General features: G+C 37.4%; 1 protein-coding gene across 2 annotated transcripts in view; it reads right to left on the bottom strand.

The window, feature by feature from the left end:
* The window catches only part of fgd5a (FYVE, RhoGEF and PH domain containing 5a), a 50,348-nt gene that overhangs the window by 27,026 nt on the left and 2,400 nt on the right, over positions 1–20,922 (bottom strand). For both annotated transcript variants that reach the window (XM_065241502.2, XM_065241503.2), the window contains exons 3-7: positions 18,415–20,922; positions 9,844–9,961; positions 7,905–7,963; positions 7,342–7,372; positions 155–306 (exon numbers count right to left, since the gene is read on the bottom strand). In XM_065241502.2, the coding sequence (XP_065097574.1) occupies positions 155–306; positions 7,342–7,372; positions 7,905–7,963; positions 9,844–9,961; positions 18,415–20,922 (2,868 nt within the window). The remainder of the gene's footprint in view (positions 1–154; positions 307–7,341; positions 7,373–7,904; positions 7,964–9,843; positions 9,962–18,414) is intronic.

Here is a 20,922-nt window from a genome sequence, read left to right as displayed (position 1 = left end):
GTAATATGTGTGTAAAGTTGGTGAGAAGCTATTTTCCCATAAGATGTATGATTGTATAGATGGAGTGTGCATGCAGCAGCTTGGTATAAGTACAGACGTCATGAAGTGACATACTGTGTGCATCATTGTACTGTGCAGGTGTTTTTAGTAGTACCATTGTTTAATGCGGGTCTCCAACTCATTGAGAATCTCAGTGTGGAGGTGGTAAGCTTGAGGAAGGGTGCTAAGGATTTCGTCCAGTTTTGTCTTTTCTAACACGGGTTCCTCATCTTCTCCAACTGCTGACTCCACCGCTTCTCTAAAGTCCTGGAGAGAAAATGGGTTGCGATGAGGAACGATGGAAAACAAAAATAGAAAACAGATCAGATCTACAGATCATATTATAAGTTAGATTTTCATGAGTATTTGTCCACCCTTGGAATTAAACACTGCACTTTCCTTTAAGGCTCTTTTTGTATAGACCCCTTCAAGGTTTGTAAACATTGAATGACTATCGGGGTGCGCGCGCAGCATGGGGTCAAACTGTTCATACAAGCGAGGCTTTAAAATTTAATCTAACAGGGCTGAAAAATGATGACTTACCTCAAATGAAGTGAGCACTACAATCACAAGCCTCTTTGATATTTGTATTGTTCCAGTCTGCACGTTAATAGCTTGCAGCCGCAGATGTTGTATTTTTTGTTTTTGAGATTCTGCATGAATCGCGAAAACTTAACGGAAGACCTGGCGCGATTTTCAGAGCCCACGACGTAAGTAGGCATTTATACGATACCAAATAACACGCAACTCAATCTGCTGTAATTACTTTTCTGACCCCGACATGCGCAGTGGGAACCGCCTGTGACGTGAACCGTGAAGGGGTCTATACATCCTCTCTGCATGTTAAATTAATGCTTTGCTGTATACTGTATTCATGAGCTATGAGGATCATTTCAGACTAAATATGGGCAGTGTTATGCCTCCGATAGGAGAATAACATGGAAGGAGGGGGAGAATAAAGTGACAGAAATACTTTATTTAAATGTCTAAACCAAATTCAACAGCAAAGTCTTTCAAAAACAGTACACTGAAATGCTGCAGTGTTGCGTGCAAGTTTAATCTAAATGATAAGTCAATTGAACCTACTATTTTAAGTTTTTGGCTAGTATTTAGTTTACATAACTTAAAAACTGATATTATTTAACTTAATTTCTTAAACTTATTTTTATTTTTTTTACAGAATACCAAATTCTACCATGGAGATGATGGCACCCCTGCACACTGCACTGTGGGAGTGAGGTGGATGTCTGGCAGGAGGGTAGGAACCAGGGAGCTTTTGGTGGCACTGATGTGCACAATCCACCTGATCAACGCACGAAATAGCCACAATGTACTTGTGGGGGAACACAAATGCATGGCCAGGAAGCAGAGACATGATGGGCATTCTTGACATTTTTGCCACTTGATCCCAGATCAGACTTACTGATCTGGGATGCATCTACAGCAGCTCATGCACAGTAATTTCCACAAAGAACAACATCAGGCGAGAAACTGTATTCAGTCTTTTATGCCATACACTCTTAATCTCTACTTGCCCTTTCATTTCGCTATAAATTGAACCACATTTATCCCTCAGGATGAGCTTTCAAAGCTTAAGTCACTTGATTGTGGTCTGTGAGCAGCCTGTGTACCATCCTTCAGCAGCTTAAACACAATTTCACATGTTATTAGTTTCAGCTGAATATATTTGGTCTGAATGTGACTGACAGTCAAATTGAGAGGTTATGAGCTGGCCTGTTCAGTGACCACTAGTAAGAATCCAGAGAGAGGATTTATTTACTTCAGCTACTGTACATAAAAATACTGTGTACCTTTTGAATTGGTTTGGGGGGTAAAATCTGTCCTGAATTGTTTCTACAGGCTTAGTCGTAAAGGATCTACATTGACAAAGAGCTGTATGTGTGTGCTTTAGTGTTGTGTTGAAAGTGGTGACATAAAACACGTTCACATGTAAGCGGTCGCGGTGGGAGGTAATACGCTGGAATCCTTTCTGAGCTTTGAACATAAATCAGTGTATATCGATTGCATGTGTGTCTCCATTTGTCAATGCCCTCATAAATAACTTAGTGATATTTTACAGTTTTTCTTGTTGCCCTGAAGCTGCTATGAAAAGGCATTTTAATAATTAAAACTCGCTGACTAATATTTAAAAAACAGTGTTTTGCTTTACAGTAACTTTCATCATACTTTTATGGCTTCATATGTTTACTATTCAGCTGAGGTAAATAAACTGTAACATTGGGATATAATGGTTGTAAGAAACTTGTAGATATATATTTTTCCAGTGTTTTTTATAAGACTGGAACAAAACTGAATAAAATTACATATCTAGTCTGTTATTAAAGCACCCGGCAGTACAATTGTTGCCGTAATTTCCCATTAGGGACGGGTTGTGGAAATTCTTTGTATTTTTGTGCTATTCAGTATCAAACAATGGAACAATAGGCCATGTGATCTATCATGTAGCGTTCTGATGGAGCGTTCCGTTCCGTTCATATCAGAGAGAGAGAGAGAGAATAGAGAAACAAATAAAACCCAAGCATTCAAGGAAAGTATTATTAGTACTGATCTTTAGTGCTTAAGAGATTTAAAGGAATAGTTAAAAAAAGATAGTTATCATATACACACTTTCATGTTGTTTCAAACTCAAAATGACCCTTTCTTTCTCCTAAAAAAGTCAATTTAAAGAGCACCTATTTCAATGCTAAAAAACAACGTTATTTTGTGTATTTGGTATAATACAATGTGTTCGCGTGGTTTATGGTTAAAAAACACATTACTTTCCACATACCGTACATTTTTGCAGATTTTACTCGGATGGATTTGAAAAGCTCTGTGACCCTGTTTGGCCAGCTAATCTGTACGTTGTGATTGGCCTGAATACCTCTGACGTCAGCCGGAAACTTGACGCTCCTTACCATGTTTGAAAGATTCGGTTGCTAACAGGAGTAAACTTACAGGCTGTGAGTCCGAAGCGGGAGGAGTTATGATAATGTAGGTCCTGTCTACGTCACCAATCCCTGGAAGTAAACTGTTGCCTACAATCCCTGTGTTTGTTGTACTCCAAGAAAAGAGATTAACATTGGAGACGATAACTTGCGTCATCGTTTACTTTGGGGTTTGTACCCTTTGCATATTGTTAACATGTACTAATACACACTTACACACCAAAGGAAATTTAAAAAACGTGAATCGGACAATAGGTGCTCTTTAATAAATATCTGGCTGGGTAGGTTCAATACAATAGAGGTCAAGTAAAGGCTTCCATGTCGTTCCGCAGTATTGATAAATAGTGATGCATCGATGTATCGGCCGCCGATATTTATCGGCTGATTTTTGATGAATTTGAAACCATCTGCATATCTGCAATAGCATGAGAAAGACAGATACCGATTGTTTATTAATTAACCGCATAAAGGCAATGAGTTGCATGTCTGTTGTTCAATTAAAATGATTTAATGTTCTGGTGTGCACTATACTTAAGCACCAACAGAATACCTTTGTTGAGCTGGCTCAAATGTATTGGACAATAAAAGAAACTGCAATTTAGTGGGGGATAAGAAGTCCAACTTTTTTTGAAGTAGCAATATTTATACTCTGTTTAAAGCAATAGCACTGGCATTATTTATGTTTATTAAAGAAATCCATTATATGTAAAAAATGAGTTAATGTTGTTAATAAAAGAAATGCTGAATAGCAAAAACCACCTTTGAAGGTTGTCATGTTGTCTTATTATATTTGTTTTAGCATAATTTGTGCCTCTCTTCTTATGTTGGTCAGTTGAATGTTAATTAGATCCAATCCATGTGCAGTAAAAATAATTTGATTCAGAAATAAACGATTTAAAAGACCAACTGTATAGTATTGGATACAAGTGTTTAATATCGGCAGCGGCCAGAAGTTGTCTGTTTAAATCGGTATCGGTTTTCGGCCAAAAATCCTATCGGTGCATCCCTATTGAAAAACTATAATAGCAGAGAGGGACAAAAAGCACTAGTCTACCAACGCGTTTCCACAATGCGTTTTTATTCAAACACATGAACCAGCTTAAACGGACAAGGAGATCAGTGAGTATTTGGAAAAGCGAGGTGCTAGAGAGATCACTATTCGTTTGAATGCAGAATACAATTTCACTATTAGATGGGGGTAAATCCTACTTACTGTCCCTTTAAGGCTGAAGTATAGTCCATTTTTGCAACGTACGCAATTTGTATCATCAGAAGAGTACTGTATACTGTATGTCCACCACCGGATTTTTGAAACCCTGCTCACATTGTATGCGAAGGTCGCGCATGTATGTACTGTTTTACATGTAAACTATGCCTTGCAAGGCTGTGCATTCGACTGTGCGTGTATGTTCACGTATATGTAAAAAAACTAAATTCTGTGCTTAATTTTAGCGGCATGTTACACGTTACATGCGATTACTAATACCAGTAAATTACATAATTACTGTACATGAAACTAACCCTTAACCAAACTCTAAACCTAACCCTATAGTAAGTACGTTGTTAATCATTATTACTCCGTACTTAAATGTATGTTTACACTGTAACAACACTGTAAAATAAAATTTAACTCTACATTATTATAACAATTGTGAACAAAGATAAACATCATTGTTGCATATACTGTACTCACGTGTATTATAATTTGCAATGATCTCTACTTTAACATACAGTATATAAAACACAAGGTTACAGTACTGTCCTGTCCCTTTAAGAGATGTATGCTGAACCTAAACTGCACAAATCCCTATGCAACACTGGTAAAAACACCCTCAAAGTCATTGTTGACAGCAGCCAAACGTTGATTTAATGATGTTATAGTGGACAGAAAATCAAGGTGACTTAGATCCTCCAGTTCATTATTATTCAACACAACGCACACAGAGTGATTAATGATATCTTTATGTTTTTCACGTATCTACTAATTGTTAAATGCAGTATAAATATTTATAGGACATCAGGTATCATCAAACTAAACATTCTGCTTAACAAAGGCTACAAATACTACAACTACGCTACTACTTCTAAAATCCCTACAAGTATTCATCAATGATGCTCTGGGCAAATCTGTAATACCTGTATTACTGTATAAGAGAACCTATAATTTTATTACTATTAAAATACAATACGGCATATCCACATGAGACACATAGGCATGAATATCATTAGCATTCTTTAGTGGTTATCTATTCACTATATGCCTTATTTTATTCAAATGAGGCAATTAAACTGGTGAATATGAAGTACTGTAATTTACATGAGGTGTACTGTGCGAAGGACTTCACTTCCCGCTAGATTATGTTAAACTGCTCCATGAGCTCAGTCCCAACTTGATCATTGAGATACATATTGCATTAATCATGAATACAAAGCTGCTAAATCTGGCCATAAGGTCAACGTCTAGAGGACAATGTTTCACACAATAGGTTATAGGTTTTTCTAAGATAATCTCATCACTCTCACGGACCCTACAACCCATGCACACGCACACACATTGACGCACACACATTGACGCACAACCCTAGGGAACTGGGTTAGAAAGACACTTTGGCTGTCAGAGTGGGAGAGATAATGAAAACAAATGATAACTTGGATTGGTCATAGTACAACTCAGAGCAATATTAAGTACAGTCTGAAAAACCAATCTATTCAGAGACACTGACACTTATTTTAACAAAGACCTTTGACGTTTTTATTAAACTTTATCTAGAGATGTAAGAAAGCACCTATAGCTAATCTCACGATATTGACCGTAAAAATGTACACAATATTTCATATAAGACATGCTAAAGACAAAGGATGATCTAACCAAAAATTACCTACACAGGTTTACTAAAATTATGCCCACATTTCCAAATTGCTTTGTGTTTCATTGATGTTTCTCTCAGATGTAAATAACATAAAGCATTTCTGAACACTTACGGCTGTGCAGATCTATCCACAGTATAAACTAAACAGCAAAATTCATAACCAACAGCCAGTTCACAGATTTCTATCTCACTACATACAATCATGCCGCCCATCCCTACTAAAACCTTTAAAGCCACAAGGGGAACATAAAAGTTATTATCTTAAGGTAAGAGAAGTAAAAGCATTTATGAGAGATTTGGGGCCAATCATTGAATTAATTTTAGCTTCAAGACCATTAAACTAATTTGTCTGCTATATATACTGTATACTAGGTGCTTTCAAACATGCCTGTCCAGTGCATGCACAACACTACAATAGTGTTTGTGTGTTGTTGGTATGTTTAGAGGTAACGAAGCACATGAGAAGATACCCAAAACAAAGACCTGGTGCGTAGGCTTTGCGTCACTCGCAGGCTGACTTTTTCAAGGCAAGGTTGTCAAGGCCAGGAAGTCTCAGTTACTGAAACAACACTGATAAAGCTGTGCTACCCCCCTTACCCCACACACCCACTCCCACCCAAGTGTATCTCTACATGTATGTGTATATATGTATGTGTGATTTGTATGTGTGTGTTTGGAAGGAAGGAAAATAAAGACTGACGCAATTGGCTGCCAAGATGCAGACGATTACATCATTAGTACTCTGTCATCAGTCTTTCATTTAGAAGTACAGTCTACAGTATATCCCATTTATCTGTATGGGACCTTTGCACTACAAAAATCTAGATTCTTGACACAGCTTGTGCGCAATATACATAAAAAAGCATGCATGCATAAAATTTTATTATACTGGTAAAAACATTATCATTAGCCACTAGTATCTAAAAACAAAAAGACAGGACTGCTAAAAGCATATGGGCTGGTGGGTTTTTTTTCAATCACTCAGGTGTATAAACATATCCAAACCAAACTGATGGGAGCTCAGAGACATGGATAAAAGGGCTACACAGATACAAGGGGTTATGGGTACTGATAGATAAGCCCAGGTCTACACACGATAAACCTCTATTATGAAACCACATGAACACTATACACAAAAGAGCAGGGTATTGTTTGGAAAGATTTGCTAGCCAATAATTTGTACCGTAGGTTTACATTTGTAATTGATTACATCACTTATTCAAACTTCTTAATGCATTTGGTAGACTCTTTAATCAAAACTGAATTACAAAGCATTCAGGGTACATTTTTATTTTGTAAGTGTGTTCCTAATATGCACTCCCTTGCACAAAGCTCTACTGAGGTACTAATATGACTTTAGGTGCAAAGGTGTACCTTTTGAAAGGATGCACCCCAGGGACAGCTAGGGATCATTTTATGACCTTTCTGACAGTTCAATAAATATTATATTCTAATTCAAAAGTAACAAAAATAGGTTTTCCTACCTCTTGAAGAATCTTCAGAGCTTTCACGTGTCTGTAAATTATTAAAATCAGAAAAATGAAATGAAATTAAAAAATATATATATTGTTTTACAATTTCTTAAAAACACAGAACACATATAATATATATATTTTTAAACAGATACAGTATATCCTACAGTATTCCGATTTAATAAAATATTGATTTATGAAGTCAGATACATAACAAAAAGATATTTCAAGGGCTTGGGGAGATAATAGGCTTGCTTAGACATAATAGATCACTCTGTAATCATTTTACAGGCTAAATGACTCATTGAGACACTTCTGAAAAGCAATATCTTAAAGCGGACACTCCAGTAATAAGCTGTCACTTTGTGTACCAGATGAGCTGTTGAGTGAATAGGATTAGGCAAAGATGTAGTCAGGGCTTGAAAGCTTGAAAAAGATGATCAACATCAATACGCCGTTTCTAAACTATAATTGTTCTGTATCTGGATATATATATATATATATATATATATATATATATATATATATATATATATATATATATATATTAAAAACACAGTGGCACAAACACTTACTCTCTTTCTGAATCCACAAGATCTTTAACAATGTAGTAGGCTCTGGATCGCCCATCAATCTGAGAGTGATCGAAAGAAAGGTGGTAAATAAAAGATAATAGATAGATAGATAGATAGATAGATAGATAGATAGAGAGAGAGAGAGAGAGAGAGAGACGTTCTGATCAAATTTTTCATCTAATCCTGTCAAAAGAAGACTGATTATTTCATTAAGGCCCAAAATAAATGAGAAAGCTTTCCTGAACATGCAGCTTTAAACACAGATGCATTATGGATGAGAGGCTATGTTCGTTCGTGGCAAGCACAAATCCACCATTGATCTGCAAGCTAATCATGGCTGTCTGAACAAGACTGTTACTATTGAATGGACATATTAAGGAACGACTACATGCTTTAGTGACTGCTAGTACTGATGTATGATTGTTTTATCTGAACTTTGTAAACTTCAAATTAAATTTGCTTATTTAGCCTATCACTGAGACCAATTTGTGAATTACTTTAAAAAGAATTGACTTAAGGGTAATTTTAAAAATCACTAATGACTTTGGCTTGCAAGCAATTTTAAACTGACAAAAGCTATATAGAAGCACGATATAAGATTTTATAAAAAATTAAGAAATGAACTATTGAAAAAGTTAAGTACTGAAATGTTTCAGTGTGATGTAATGGTTTAGTGACGAATGCGAGGGGTGGAGGCACAGAGCAGGGAGCAAAAAAACAACGCCAGTCACAAGTTAAAATGAGGATTTAAAAAAATGGAGGAGGATTTCAATATAAGACAATATAAGACAAGGGGATATTATTGAGCATCGTACGCGTCATTTTCGTTTGTAAAGTTTTAAATATGGATATTTTTCTTACAAAATCACATCGATTACCCTCAGAAGGCCTGTATTTTTCCCCCTGGAGCCATCTGGATTACTTGTGTAAAGGATGGAGGCACATTCTTTCGATTTGAAGAAATTTGGACCCTATTCTATCAAGCTTGAAATAGTAAGTACATTTACTAAAATATCTGAAAATGTGTTTGTCTGAAAAATGATGGACATATGAAGAGTTTGGTTCCTAGATAACTCCGTTTTTAAAATTATTCAAAAATCTTGTTTTTTGATTGTGCGTTCCAAATAATATCAATCAGACTGCAGTTGGTTTGCTTGATTTAAGCCTTCATAACTAAAAAATACAGCTAAGTAGCACAATAAAAACATGATAACATAATAATAAACATGTTTTGACCAAAATTTCAAAAACGGAGTTATCACGTTTTGGAACAAAACTCTTCATATGTATCGGATGGCAACGGGGTGAGTAAATCATGTGTTAAATTTAATTTTTGGTGGAACTACAAGTTTTCCATATTTATGTTTTCCATGTTCCAATACGTAAGTTTTTGCTCAAATTTCAACAAGAACCTGTTTGCTTTGCATTGTTAAAAAAATTATTATTTATAAGAGCATAACAAAAGAATTTGTTAATAACTTTCCAAAAACTAAATGTCAGCTGGCTTCATTCCATCTTTTTGCTGTGTTTAAATGTGACTGGGATAGGTTACTCCCAACCTCAGATATTCTTTTTTTTTAAAGACGAAGAAAACAAGGAAGCAGTCGTCACAAGGCCGGGGCCCCGACTGATATTACAGTGGCAGAGGGAAGAGGTGGGGTCCGGCTCTCACTGTAGCATTAAACTAACTGCCAAGAGATGCTTGAACCTGGATCTCATAAAAATTGCACACACAGGGAATTCCACTTAACAGAGAGGGTCATTGTTTTTATCTACAGTACTTTAACATGCAACACTGTATTTACTTTATTAAGGATATGGAAGGTTATGAGAGGCTGTACAAATATAAAATATACATATGTAAGATTGTGTCTTACATAGTATACAGTAAAGCAGCAAGTAGTGATTGCAAATTTTTGCAAAAGTATTGTTGACTAACCTGTCTGTCATTGCATTGGTCTACACAACCGTCCTCTTCCTCAGAGGTGCGTCCATGGTCTTCCTCATTGGATACAGTGGCAGGTGCAGGACACACTGGGAATGGCTCAGTGTAGGCACTAGGAATAGATGACAGGAGACTAAGCATACTATAAATTGGTTAGTATTCATACAGGCTTTCATGCTACTGTATGCTTAACCCTGGGTCATTCTGAGCTGAGATCTGAGTACCTGATTACAAATGCATTAACTAGTGTGACATTTTCACAAATGGCCAAGCAGTTATTTAAACAGGCTGAATACTGTACTGGTCAAATCAATGCTATTAACATCATAAATATATGAGTAGGAACATTAACCCAAGGTTAACAAGTGTACAATGCATGTCGAAGCTGTGGTGCAGAAGGGAGTGTACTTCCCCACACATAAATAACATTTATGGATGACCAGTGGTGTAGTGCAGGGTATACGCAGGTATACGGAGTATACCCACTACTTTATTAGATGTCATCATGGGGTTTAATAATAATATTAATCCATATACCACTGTAGATGCAACCCTGTATCACGAAATTATGTACCTATAGTCACGTAAATTTGTCAGTCTTAAGCGTGACACTGAAACGGTTTTCCGCCTTTTTGCGTGAACATGTCACGCATTTCTGTTTACGTGTCACTGTCACGTATTTGTTACTCAACTGTTTATGTCTTACCATTTTCTTACCATTGACACTTTGGTTTAGGGATAGATTTGGTGTTTGAATTAGGATGTCACTTTAAGTATTGGTTTATACCTTTTTTCATGATTTTTTTTATATTTTATGATTTTTAAACCATTGTCGCCTGGCATTAGGGTTAGAGTTGGGTTTGGGTAAGGATGTCATTTTATGTAAATCTAACCCTTAACCGAAGCGACAGTGGTAAGAAAATAGGTCAAAACAGTTGAGTAACAAATACGTGACAGTGACACGTAAACAGAAATGCATGACATGTTCACGCAAAAAGGCGGAAAACCGTGTCAGTGTCACGCTTAAGACTCACAAATTTACGTGACTATAGGTACATAATTTCGTGATACTGGGTTGGTAGATGACAGCATAACTGTACCTGCCTGGATCGTCCTGAATGCCTTTTAAGTATAAAGACTAAAACACGGAGAATAACTACAACAAAATAACCCTAGGTTAAAAATCAAATGGAAAAATTCCTGGACAAAGGTCTTCTGAGGGTAATCCGCGCGGTGTTGTTGTAGAAATATCAATATTTAAAACTTTATTAACGAAAATAAATACCTTCCGGTAGCGCCGCCATTTTAGACTCCTCTATATTCAGGAGAGAGTATTAGCGTAGTGTACGCACTTTTCTTAGTGACGTATGACAAATTCGGAGGGCGGGGGCACAGAGCAGCAGCATAAGATATTTATTTTTGTTAATAAAGTTTTAAATATGGATATTTCTACAACAACACCGCGCGGATTACCCTCAGAAGACCTTTGTTTATCATCCTGGAGCCGTTTGGATTTAATTTGTGAAGGATGGACGCACTTTTTTTGAACTTGAAGGTCGTGGACTATGGGTGGACCCCGTAACATTACATTTAATCAACTGAAAGATCTAAAACATTTTCTAAAATATCCGAAAATGTGTTTGTCTGAAAAACGATGGACATATGCAACTCGGACAGCTTGGGGGTGAGTAAATCATGGGTTTAATATCGTTTTTGGCCAAACTATCCCTTTAAGAAACAGATATATTATTATCCTTGGCTTAACTTTTCAAAAACACTCAATTCTATGTAACTTACCATTTTATGTATTTCACAAAGTCCAAACTTGTAATAATGCTTGGTTGTTTCAATCCATAGTTGTGTCAAATTTGGACAAACACAACTGTTGAGTTATAAATAACCCTATGCTGAGTTGTTATTATACTCAAGAATGGAATGAAACGACCCAACACTTGAGTGGAATTTAAACCCACTGTTGTTTTTGCATATTTGACCCAATTATGGGTTAAAACAACTTAAAAATTTTAAGAATGCACTAACATCGCTGTAATTATCAACATTCATGAAATCTCAGAGAGAAATGAAACTGTTACGGTCACGGTGGACACCAAATCCACAAACTCTGAACACAATGTGGTGGCCATCTCTCCATATCAAAAACACAGAAATTGTGCCCTAACTGAATGTTTTTAATAGAGGGCACTTTGGTGTCCAGCAGAGCAGAAATTACCCTTTGCCAAGGAGAAACAAATTCCCATTTTCATTCAAACAAGACCTGGTGAAAATAATTCATTTTTTCCTCCCCAGATCTCCTCATAGTAGTATCACGGATGACTGGGGCCAGATTGTGAGGACATTTACTGTTGCGAGCAGGCTTTGTGATCCTGTGGTGAGCAATTAAAGTGAAAAGAAGATTCAGCCCTGCAGGATATGCAAATATGCGCAATGAAGCTGCTTATATACAATGGAGCTAAATAAGCAGATTCACATACAGTAGTCTATAAACATGAGGGTAAGCTAAGTACACTTGATCATATGAGGCATTAGCAAAATACTTTTGAATTTTTGTGGTCTTCTGAGGTATGAGACCTTTTTTTTGTTAATGATTTACAAAGATTGCGGTTTAAAATCAACATGGTGTAAAAGTGTATGTGCTTAGGAGGGCCAAATGTTTACCTCAATAATAATTTTAAACATGTTAAACAGACTTGTAAGGCTCATAAAGCAAATCATGTAATCTAATGATCATTGTGTGAAGGGTATATTCATGATAACAAAAATATAATTAGCCTATTATGTAATCTGTATGCAATGTCCTCACAAGTACAGTGAAACAAATCAGTGTACGTGTGTATGCATACCCACAGTGTACAAAAGGTCTTAGAGGTGTCCAGCTGGGTGTCATACCACACAAGGACATAGTATATTTGCAGAAAGCACACACACACTGTCTGGGGGAAGTGGAAATTGCTCATTGCTCATAGCCAGCTGTACTGGGGGAGCTGAGGTGACAGTTCATTTAGGGCCCAGATGAAGCACATACACTAGGGGCCTTCTGGCAGGACATCACCACAATCTTCATTGATCTCAACAGCTGAGGACTCCATTTTCAGTGAAAGTAAGTTAAGAGTTAGCATAAGATAAAACAACCAATTTATTTTACTATACTATACTATAAATAAATTCTAACCAAACGTTCTATATTCTCCAGGATGATATAAAACAAAACCATGTTCCTGCTATCACCTCTGGATTTCAGATTGCTGTTGGTATCCTTTCTAGTGAGGCAATTGGCACAACATAACAATATTTTCTCGAATGTCAAGCATCTACTTAATAATAATTGCTTTGTGCTGTCAAACTGATACTTAATATTAACATAAAATAAAATTGATGCTATACGTAAAACAAGACGTATTTTATGGTCCTCTCCATCTTACATTATCTTCCTATATAGGACAAAAGTGACGATTTACACAATCTCCTGTTTTCAACATTACCATTTATGAGAAGCAATTATGGCGCAAAGCACTTCACTTGAAAGCTGTTTTCTTTAAGGTACCCATGAGCTAAATTTACTGCCGAAAATTACAGAGAAAGTGCAATGATTTCCTATAACAGTCCTATATATCCTACTGCCTGCTGCTTTCCTGAGGCTTGTTATATGTAATTCAATTGATTTAAACTCTTGATAATAAAATATACATTAGAAAACCAGTAAAACAAGTAGTGTTGCTCTGTATGAATCCGTGTAATAGTGCTATTACGGAAGATAAGCATCGCTGAGATGACTTCATTATCAGACTTCATTTAACAAAACGTGGAAATTTGAATGCAGATGAGGAGAGAGTGATGGGCGAAATGTGTTTGGGAGATGTATGGTTTAGCCTGTTAGCTTTAATATTTTGAACACATATAAAGGGTGTTGTTTATATTTTTGCATTTTTTATTTCATTTTAGTTAATTATATCCTACTTTATTTGTCATTTATTTTAATTTATTTTATTAATGCAATGGTCACATTAAGTTTAAATGATTGTACACAGATTATTGTGGATCTTTTTTACACAAGTCGCTGTAAATATTATTTCAGTCGAAAAGGGTCCGTGCCTTTGCTGCAGTATCAGAAAGACATGGAGAAAGCTGGGAACGATGACAACAACAACATCTTTGTGGGAGCCTTGCTTTCCTGACTGTGCCACACCTCACCTTGTTGTTTGAGTCGCAGGGGAGTCTGAGAGATCGGTATTGCCTGTCTCCACCCCATCCCACTGACCCCGTCCCCTCGCCCTTGTCCTGCATTTCCTGTAAACAGTGGCGTGGAGGCTCATTGGCTGGGTGTGTACTCCCTTGGGATAACCTGGCAATGACCTGAGCACTTCGGGCACCAGGCCTAACTCGACTGGATCAATCCAGGCCCGCACCCACCTCTGAGTGTTTTAATGCAAATAGCACACAGCAAAATACTGACACGACTTAAAATAAAGACAGCTCCTCGATCCAAGCAAAACTTACACATGCTGACATATAGCTATAGCACATTTTCTTTGTAATATTATACATAGTAATAACCACATTATCATTATTAAGTGAACATGAGGGTCTGATGCACTGCGCCATTAAAGAGATGTATTAGCTAACAACTTTATCAGCTATTAAATAAACAACCATTCATATTAATGCAGCAAATGCTGGTCATCTCCTGTTCTTGTTCTATTTGCATTAAATGGTTTAGTCACTAAACTCTAAAGCTCAAATTGCCTTAAAGACTAAGACACCAATGGGAAAACTTTTACCAGATGCATAATGAAACATATTTATTAAAAAAGCTAATTATTATCTTATTTCTAATGATTTAATTTAGTGCCTAGGGTTTTTGGAGCAGGTTAGGGATTTCTGTAGCTCACCTGGGTTAGAGCATCCCTAGGTTTGATATCAGGGAATATACATTCTGATACCTCCCTTTCTTTCCATGTCTTCTTTGCATATTTGTATGCCTCTTCTTTTCTACAGTAAGCTTCTGTTATCATTAAAACCACTAACTTTAGTTCAGTATTTTTATAGTGTCTATCTGAAGAGCTTAGATGCAAAAGCCACACATCAAAAATAATGATATCATTTCATAAGACTTTTTTAAGACTTCCAATAAAACTTTGGTGTCTCCAGAGTACGTATGTGAAGTTCTAGCTCAAAATACTATAGATAATTTATTATAACATGTTTAAATTGCCACTTTGTAGGTGTGAGCAAAACTGTGCCATTTTTGGTGTGTCCTTTAAAATGCAAATGAGCTGATCTCTGCACTAAATGGCAGTGCTGTTGTTGGATAGTGCAGATTAAAGGGCGGTATTATCCCCTTCTGACATCATAAGGGGAGACAGATTTCAATTACCTATTTTTCAACATGCTTGCAGAGAATGGTTTAACAAAATTAAGTTACTTGATTTGATTTTTTTACATTTTCTAGGTTGATACAAACACTGGGGACCCAATTAAAGCACTTAAACATGGAAAAAGTCAGATTTTTTAATATGTCCCCTTTAATCCCAGCCATTCAGAAATATCACTGAGTTGGCAGAATCCATTAAACGGCAAGCCGGTTTGTCAGGGAAGTTCTTTAAGTCCAGGGACGACGAATGGATGAACGACAGCGTGCGTACGTTAGATTTTAATGTGGAGCTCCAAGAGTTTTTAGTTTAGAAATGACAGTGAAGATCGACAGAAAACTTTTTAGTAAAGTGGAGATCTTTCCCAAAAATGCTTACATACACTTAGAGGGTTTTGCAGCAAAAGACAGTCAAATTTGTTAAATAGGCCTACCAATGAAATGACTAAAGTGACATTTGTGATAAAAAAGGCTCAATTCTTCAAAAAAAATCTTTCACATACTCACTAACTAACGATGCAACCCTGTATCACGAAATTATGTACATATAGTCACGTAATTTTGCGAGTCTTTTCCGTGACACTGACACGTTTTTCCGCCTTTTTCTAAGCTAACACCAGACAAGTCTCATATACATGGTCTGGGAACAATATGCTAATTTTCTCATATTTGATGCGTGGTTTACGAATGCTCAGAGCTGTTTATTGGGCGCTACCAATGTCTATCAAATGCGTCTGTACGTAGCTCATAGCCAATCGTTTCAATTATACCAGATGACGTATGTAGAGCGACATGATTTCAAACGTAAACAACTTTTAAAACAAAACTGCTTCAGTGTGTCGCATAGACGTCGTCATCGTCTTGCTGCCCTCTCCCCGTTCTGTGATTGGTTCCCTATTTCAGGGGCAAAAAAGGTCCATAGTTTCCATGCTAGACTTGCAACGTGAATAAATTTGCATGTCATGTATTTCTGTTTATTTCTGATTTATTTTTTATATTTTATGATTTTTAATCCATTGTCGCCTGGCATAACGATTAGAGTTGGGTTTGGGTAAGGATGTCATTTTATGTAAATCTAACCCTAAACCAAAGCGACAATGGTAAGAAAATAGGACAAAACAGTTGAGTAACAGATACGTGACAGTGACACGTAAACAGAAATACGTGACATGTTCACACAAAAAGATGGAAAAACGTGTCAGTGTCACGTAAAAGACTCACAAAATTATGTGACTATAGGTACGTAATTTCGTGATACTGGGTTTAATAATGACTATTATTAAAATGCTTTTCTAATGGCATGAAAAATATTCTTTAGCATTTGCAATCTATCACTGTCCTGTCATTGAGTCTCCATCCACCACAGTGGCAATGTCAAATTTTCTCTGCAAGCATTCAAAATACGAAACAAAAACAGTTGAGACAGGGGTTCTCTTGGGACACACATCAGCTAATAGTGCACACACATAGGCCCATTTGCAAACATGCAATGCTGTTAAATTGCACAGCGACACAATGAGTCAATAATGTCACAAGAAGAAAGGTCTCTGATTCCCATATCATCTCCTGAATAATGGAGGATGCTCAAAAGTGTAGAACTTACACATTATGGCCAGAGGTAATATTTAGATATATTGAGTATTCACACTGTCCTCAGCACTTAAAAATAAGTCAATACCAGTTTACAGAGAAGTGCTGCAGTGAAAACAGGACTTTAAAGACCTGTAAATACTCATACTGTGGTTAGTAAAGAATGTTGAGGCTATTTACACCAGGTATTATTTTTATTCTGGTGTTGAAAGCACATTTCTGTGGTCCTTTTACTACTTAAGCAACTGAAGCTGTATTATCATATGGGTGTATCTTGCAATAATGAACATGAATAACTGATACAGTATATTTGTTCAGGTATGCTAACTTTTCAAAGAAGCGCTTAATTAGAAAATAATTTTTGGTTGAAATTTAATTCTGGTTTGCTTTGCGCTGTGTTCTCACTCTGTTGAATTTTAATTGAGGGATTTTATTATAAAACGATAGTTACCACCAAAACAACAAAGCATGAAAATTATACAAGTTTTTGTAGAAATTGTTTTCTAAAAAACACAGTATCAAGTGAGGAACAATCAAGATACCACTACAATAAAAGCTATTCTGTAAATTTCCCAGGCGTTTCTCCGGAAATCTGATTATAAAACTACCCAGAGGCCACTTGAAACAGCGTGTGCCTTTAACTACATTGGTAATGGAGCAGAGATTTCTAATGATGACTCTAGGCCTAGGGTGGGTAAAGTGAGAGGGTCATACGGTCAAAATAAGGTCAAAGCATCACTCTTCTTTACACCTTTTAAATCCATTATCCCAAAAGCCTAATAAACAAAACACACACAAAACTTGGCTTAATAACACAACATGCAACCAAAATGCTCACCCAAGGGACAGAAAAATCTCTGTTTTATTCTCTATTCCCTTCCACTCAGCAGCATCAGGCTATAAGAGCATTGCAATAAAGGTGATAAATAGCCTTAACGTTTAATCCGCTTTCTCTCCAAACTGAACTATTTGTATCATTGAACTATTGCATTGTATCCTTTGTCACACAGAGAGGGTATTTCAACAAATGTACCATCAAATCCCGCAAATGAGAAAATCAGATAAGCTCTCCTGCAAGCACAGTCCATCTTTTCAATGAAACTCAGCGCCACAGGCTGCTCCTCTAACATAACATAACAAAGCACCCACAAAGTATCAGGCAAGGTTATAAAAAGATGTACTAGCTGAAATTCATTTTAATATTTCATAATTTTCATTATGAATAGAAGGTGTGTAAACTAATGCTAAGCAAGCTAATGCTAAGTCTTGTTTACTTAGCAAGGAAGAGTACGGAAAGCTTTCCGAGACAGAGAAAGGAGCAAGCTGAACTATCAGAGTGACCAAATAGTTGTCAAATTTCCTGTTAACATTGTTTTGGCCAGCACTTCCTTTAGACTTGTGTGATGGTATTGCCATTGTGTTCAGAGGAAGGGATTTCAACATGCAAAATGTAACTCTCTAGACAAGTTTACAACAAAAATAATAAATGCTCCCACCAATACAGTTTGACCTGGGCATATTTCAGTAACTGTTTTCAGATCACAAAACCTTTTTAAATTGTGCACCAAAGTATATAAGACTCACTATACCTTTCATTGTCTTGCTCTTGTGTGGTGGACTTGTTTTCAATTCCAGCAAAGCTATTCATGTCCACATAACCATCGTTCTCATTGACAGGCGCTGTTGTCCGAGTCTGGTCATCGAAGAACTCTGTAATAGTAACTGCCCGAGTGGGCCTGCCATGTGGAATCTGAATATTCTCATAGTCTGAGCTCATTGCCGGAATATTTTCATAATCAGATGTATCTGCACTTGGGAAAGAGATTGAGCGTGGTTTAGTTAGGGGCAGAGGCATGAAGGGAGGCCGAGAACGGTCCTCAAAGGACTCCACTCTGGAAATACCCCTGTTGCCATAACTCTTGGGAGCACCTTGCCTCCTTTGCCTCTCTTTGTAGAGAACAAAGGTGTTCGGTAAGTCTGAGTTACGTTGTGGCATTGACACACGGGACTGAATTTGGGGGGAGCCACTTGCACTCTTACGATCAAGCTCAAGCACCCGAATGGGCCCATGGTGGCTAGACTCAGACGATGACCTAGAGGAGCGGACACTTCCATCTCCGCGGGCTTTACTTTCAGGTTTTCTCTTAAATTTTAGGGCCAAAAAACGTTTAAATGAGGTCTTTTTCTTTTGTTGGTTGTCAGGAGACTCATGTTGAATTAGAAGGGATGGAGAGCTTTTGGTTACAGGCCTTTTAGTTATGTAAGCTAACTCAAAAGGTGGTGGGATATCAACTAAAGATGTAGGTGTTGACACACCGCTTGAGGATTGGTGGCTTCTCTGAGAAAAGCTTCCCGAAGAAGGAATAACACAAGGCAACGAAAGTGTGTCATCTTTCCTTTGCAATCTACCTTCCTCTCTAGGGGATTTCTCACACTCCCCTAAGAACGACAAATCTTTGCCCTCTACAGAAAGTGACCGAGGAGACAAAAGAAAGCGTCTTGGTTTGAGTGAAGGAATTATTCGATTGGCCTCTGTTTGTTCTGATTGGTTGGGGTGTAAATCTCCATTCTGGTCTAAAGTGACAGTGTAGTAGTCATGATTCTGGAACTCAGTTACTGTCTCCTCAGGCACAGTCTCAGGAACATACCCAGGTACTTTTCCAGAGAGCGAGCGAGATCTTGTCACAACGCTTTTCCTGTCCAGAGAGATAAAGTTCTCACCCTCGGAGTCAAAGCCAGCCTCTTCATAAATGTGTTCGTCACTTTCTGTGTCCGAGTCCTCAAAGAAAGGCACAATATGGCAATCCAGCTCTTCTATGTCTTCCTCAAAGGCTTCTGTGGTGTGGGCAAAAACCACACGGTTGGTAAGTTCTGGAGTTAGTCCTGAATCCAAATCAGCTGGAACAGTAATGTTGCAAAGTCTGAGACGTGGCTGGCAGCTGTTCCTCTGACTCAAGAGGGCATGTCCGCGTCTAGCTGACCTTTCTCTCACACTTTTACCTTTTGTTTTCCTCTCCATGTTGAGTGGCTCATCTTCATCTCCTATCTCAACATAATCTTCAGATGACACGCATTCCACTTGCAGTCCATCACCATCCTGTTCTTCAATATCAGCATATTCATCAACTGCTTCATTTTTTGCCATCTCTTTACCCTCACAAGGCATTTCAGGCTGAGATACACCATTTTCTAATTTTGCCTGTTCCTCTTCTAACTCTGCCACATCATTCGATGATACATAGTAAGGTTCTTGGATTGACGTTTCTTTTGTTGTGTTCCCAGAGGCCATTGGTTGTTCATTGCTGGGCTCCTCTTCAGTGCATCTTGCTTCTGGATCAGAGGTGCATGACAAATCACTTGGCACAACCTCTATGACAGAGTAAGTCTCAAATGCATCTACTGTTTCATCTGCAAACCTGAATCTTCCAGATGGGTCTTTGGTAGCACGTTCAGCCTGCCATGTACTATTGTCGTCAAGTGTGCCAATAACATCATAAGGGTATTCCTCACATAGCGATGGTTGACTGCAGTTTGTAGATTTTGAATAAAGCCCAGTCTCATTATAGGCCACATCCTCTTCTGCCTCATGATGTACACAGTTTGCACCTGCACCATGGTCCTTATCACAGAGGTCACTGTTGCATTCAATAGAGTTCACAGAGAGAAGAGCCTCTCTTTCACTGATATGGGACTGTTGTGTGTCTGGATCCACACAACTGTCTGATGGTGGTTCCTCAATCTCTGCATAAAGGTTTTGGGAATCGTTGCATTCAGATAATTCACCTGCAAGCAGGCAGTTAGTAGGTGCCTCATTATCAGAACATGTATGAGTGTTTTCATTTGCAACTTCTCCATCTTGAGGTGGGCTGATAGCATCGTTTTTGCTGTTGTCCTCTTCTGCTGAATGAAGACTTAAATCAGCTACCTCAACTAAATTCAGAGACGGTGTATTAGTGTCATCATCTTTAAGTTCATCCTCTCCCATTTTATTCACTACCACACCTTCCTCTATTTCATTGTAATAAGTTGTGTTATGAATTGTGTCATAGTTCACAATGAACTTTGTCACCATGTCTGATAAGTCCTTGTCTATGCAA

Source organism: Paramisgurnus dabryanus, chromosome 14 (genome assembly GCF_030506205.2).
Source record: "Paramisgurnus dabryanus chromosome 14, PD_genome_1.1, whole genome shotgun sequence".
NCBI classification, from domain to species: Eukaryota; Metazoa; Chordata; class Actinopteri; order Cypriniformes; family Cobitidae; genus Paramisgurnus; species Paramisgurnus dabryanus.
This window is presented reverse-complemented; position numbering and strand designations above follow the sequence as displayed.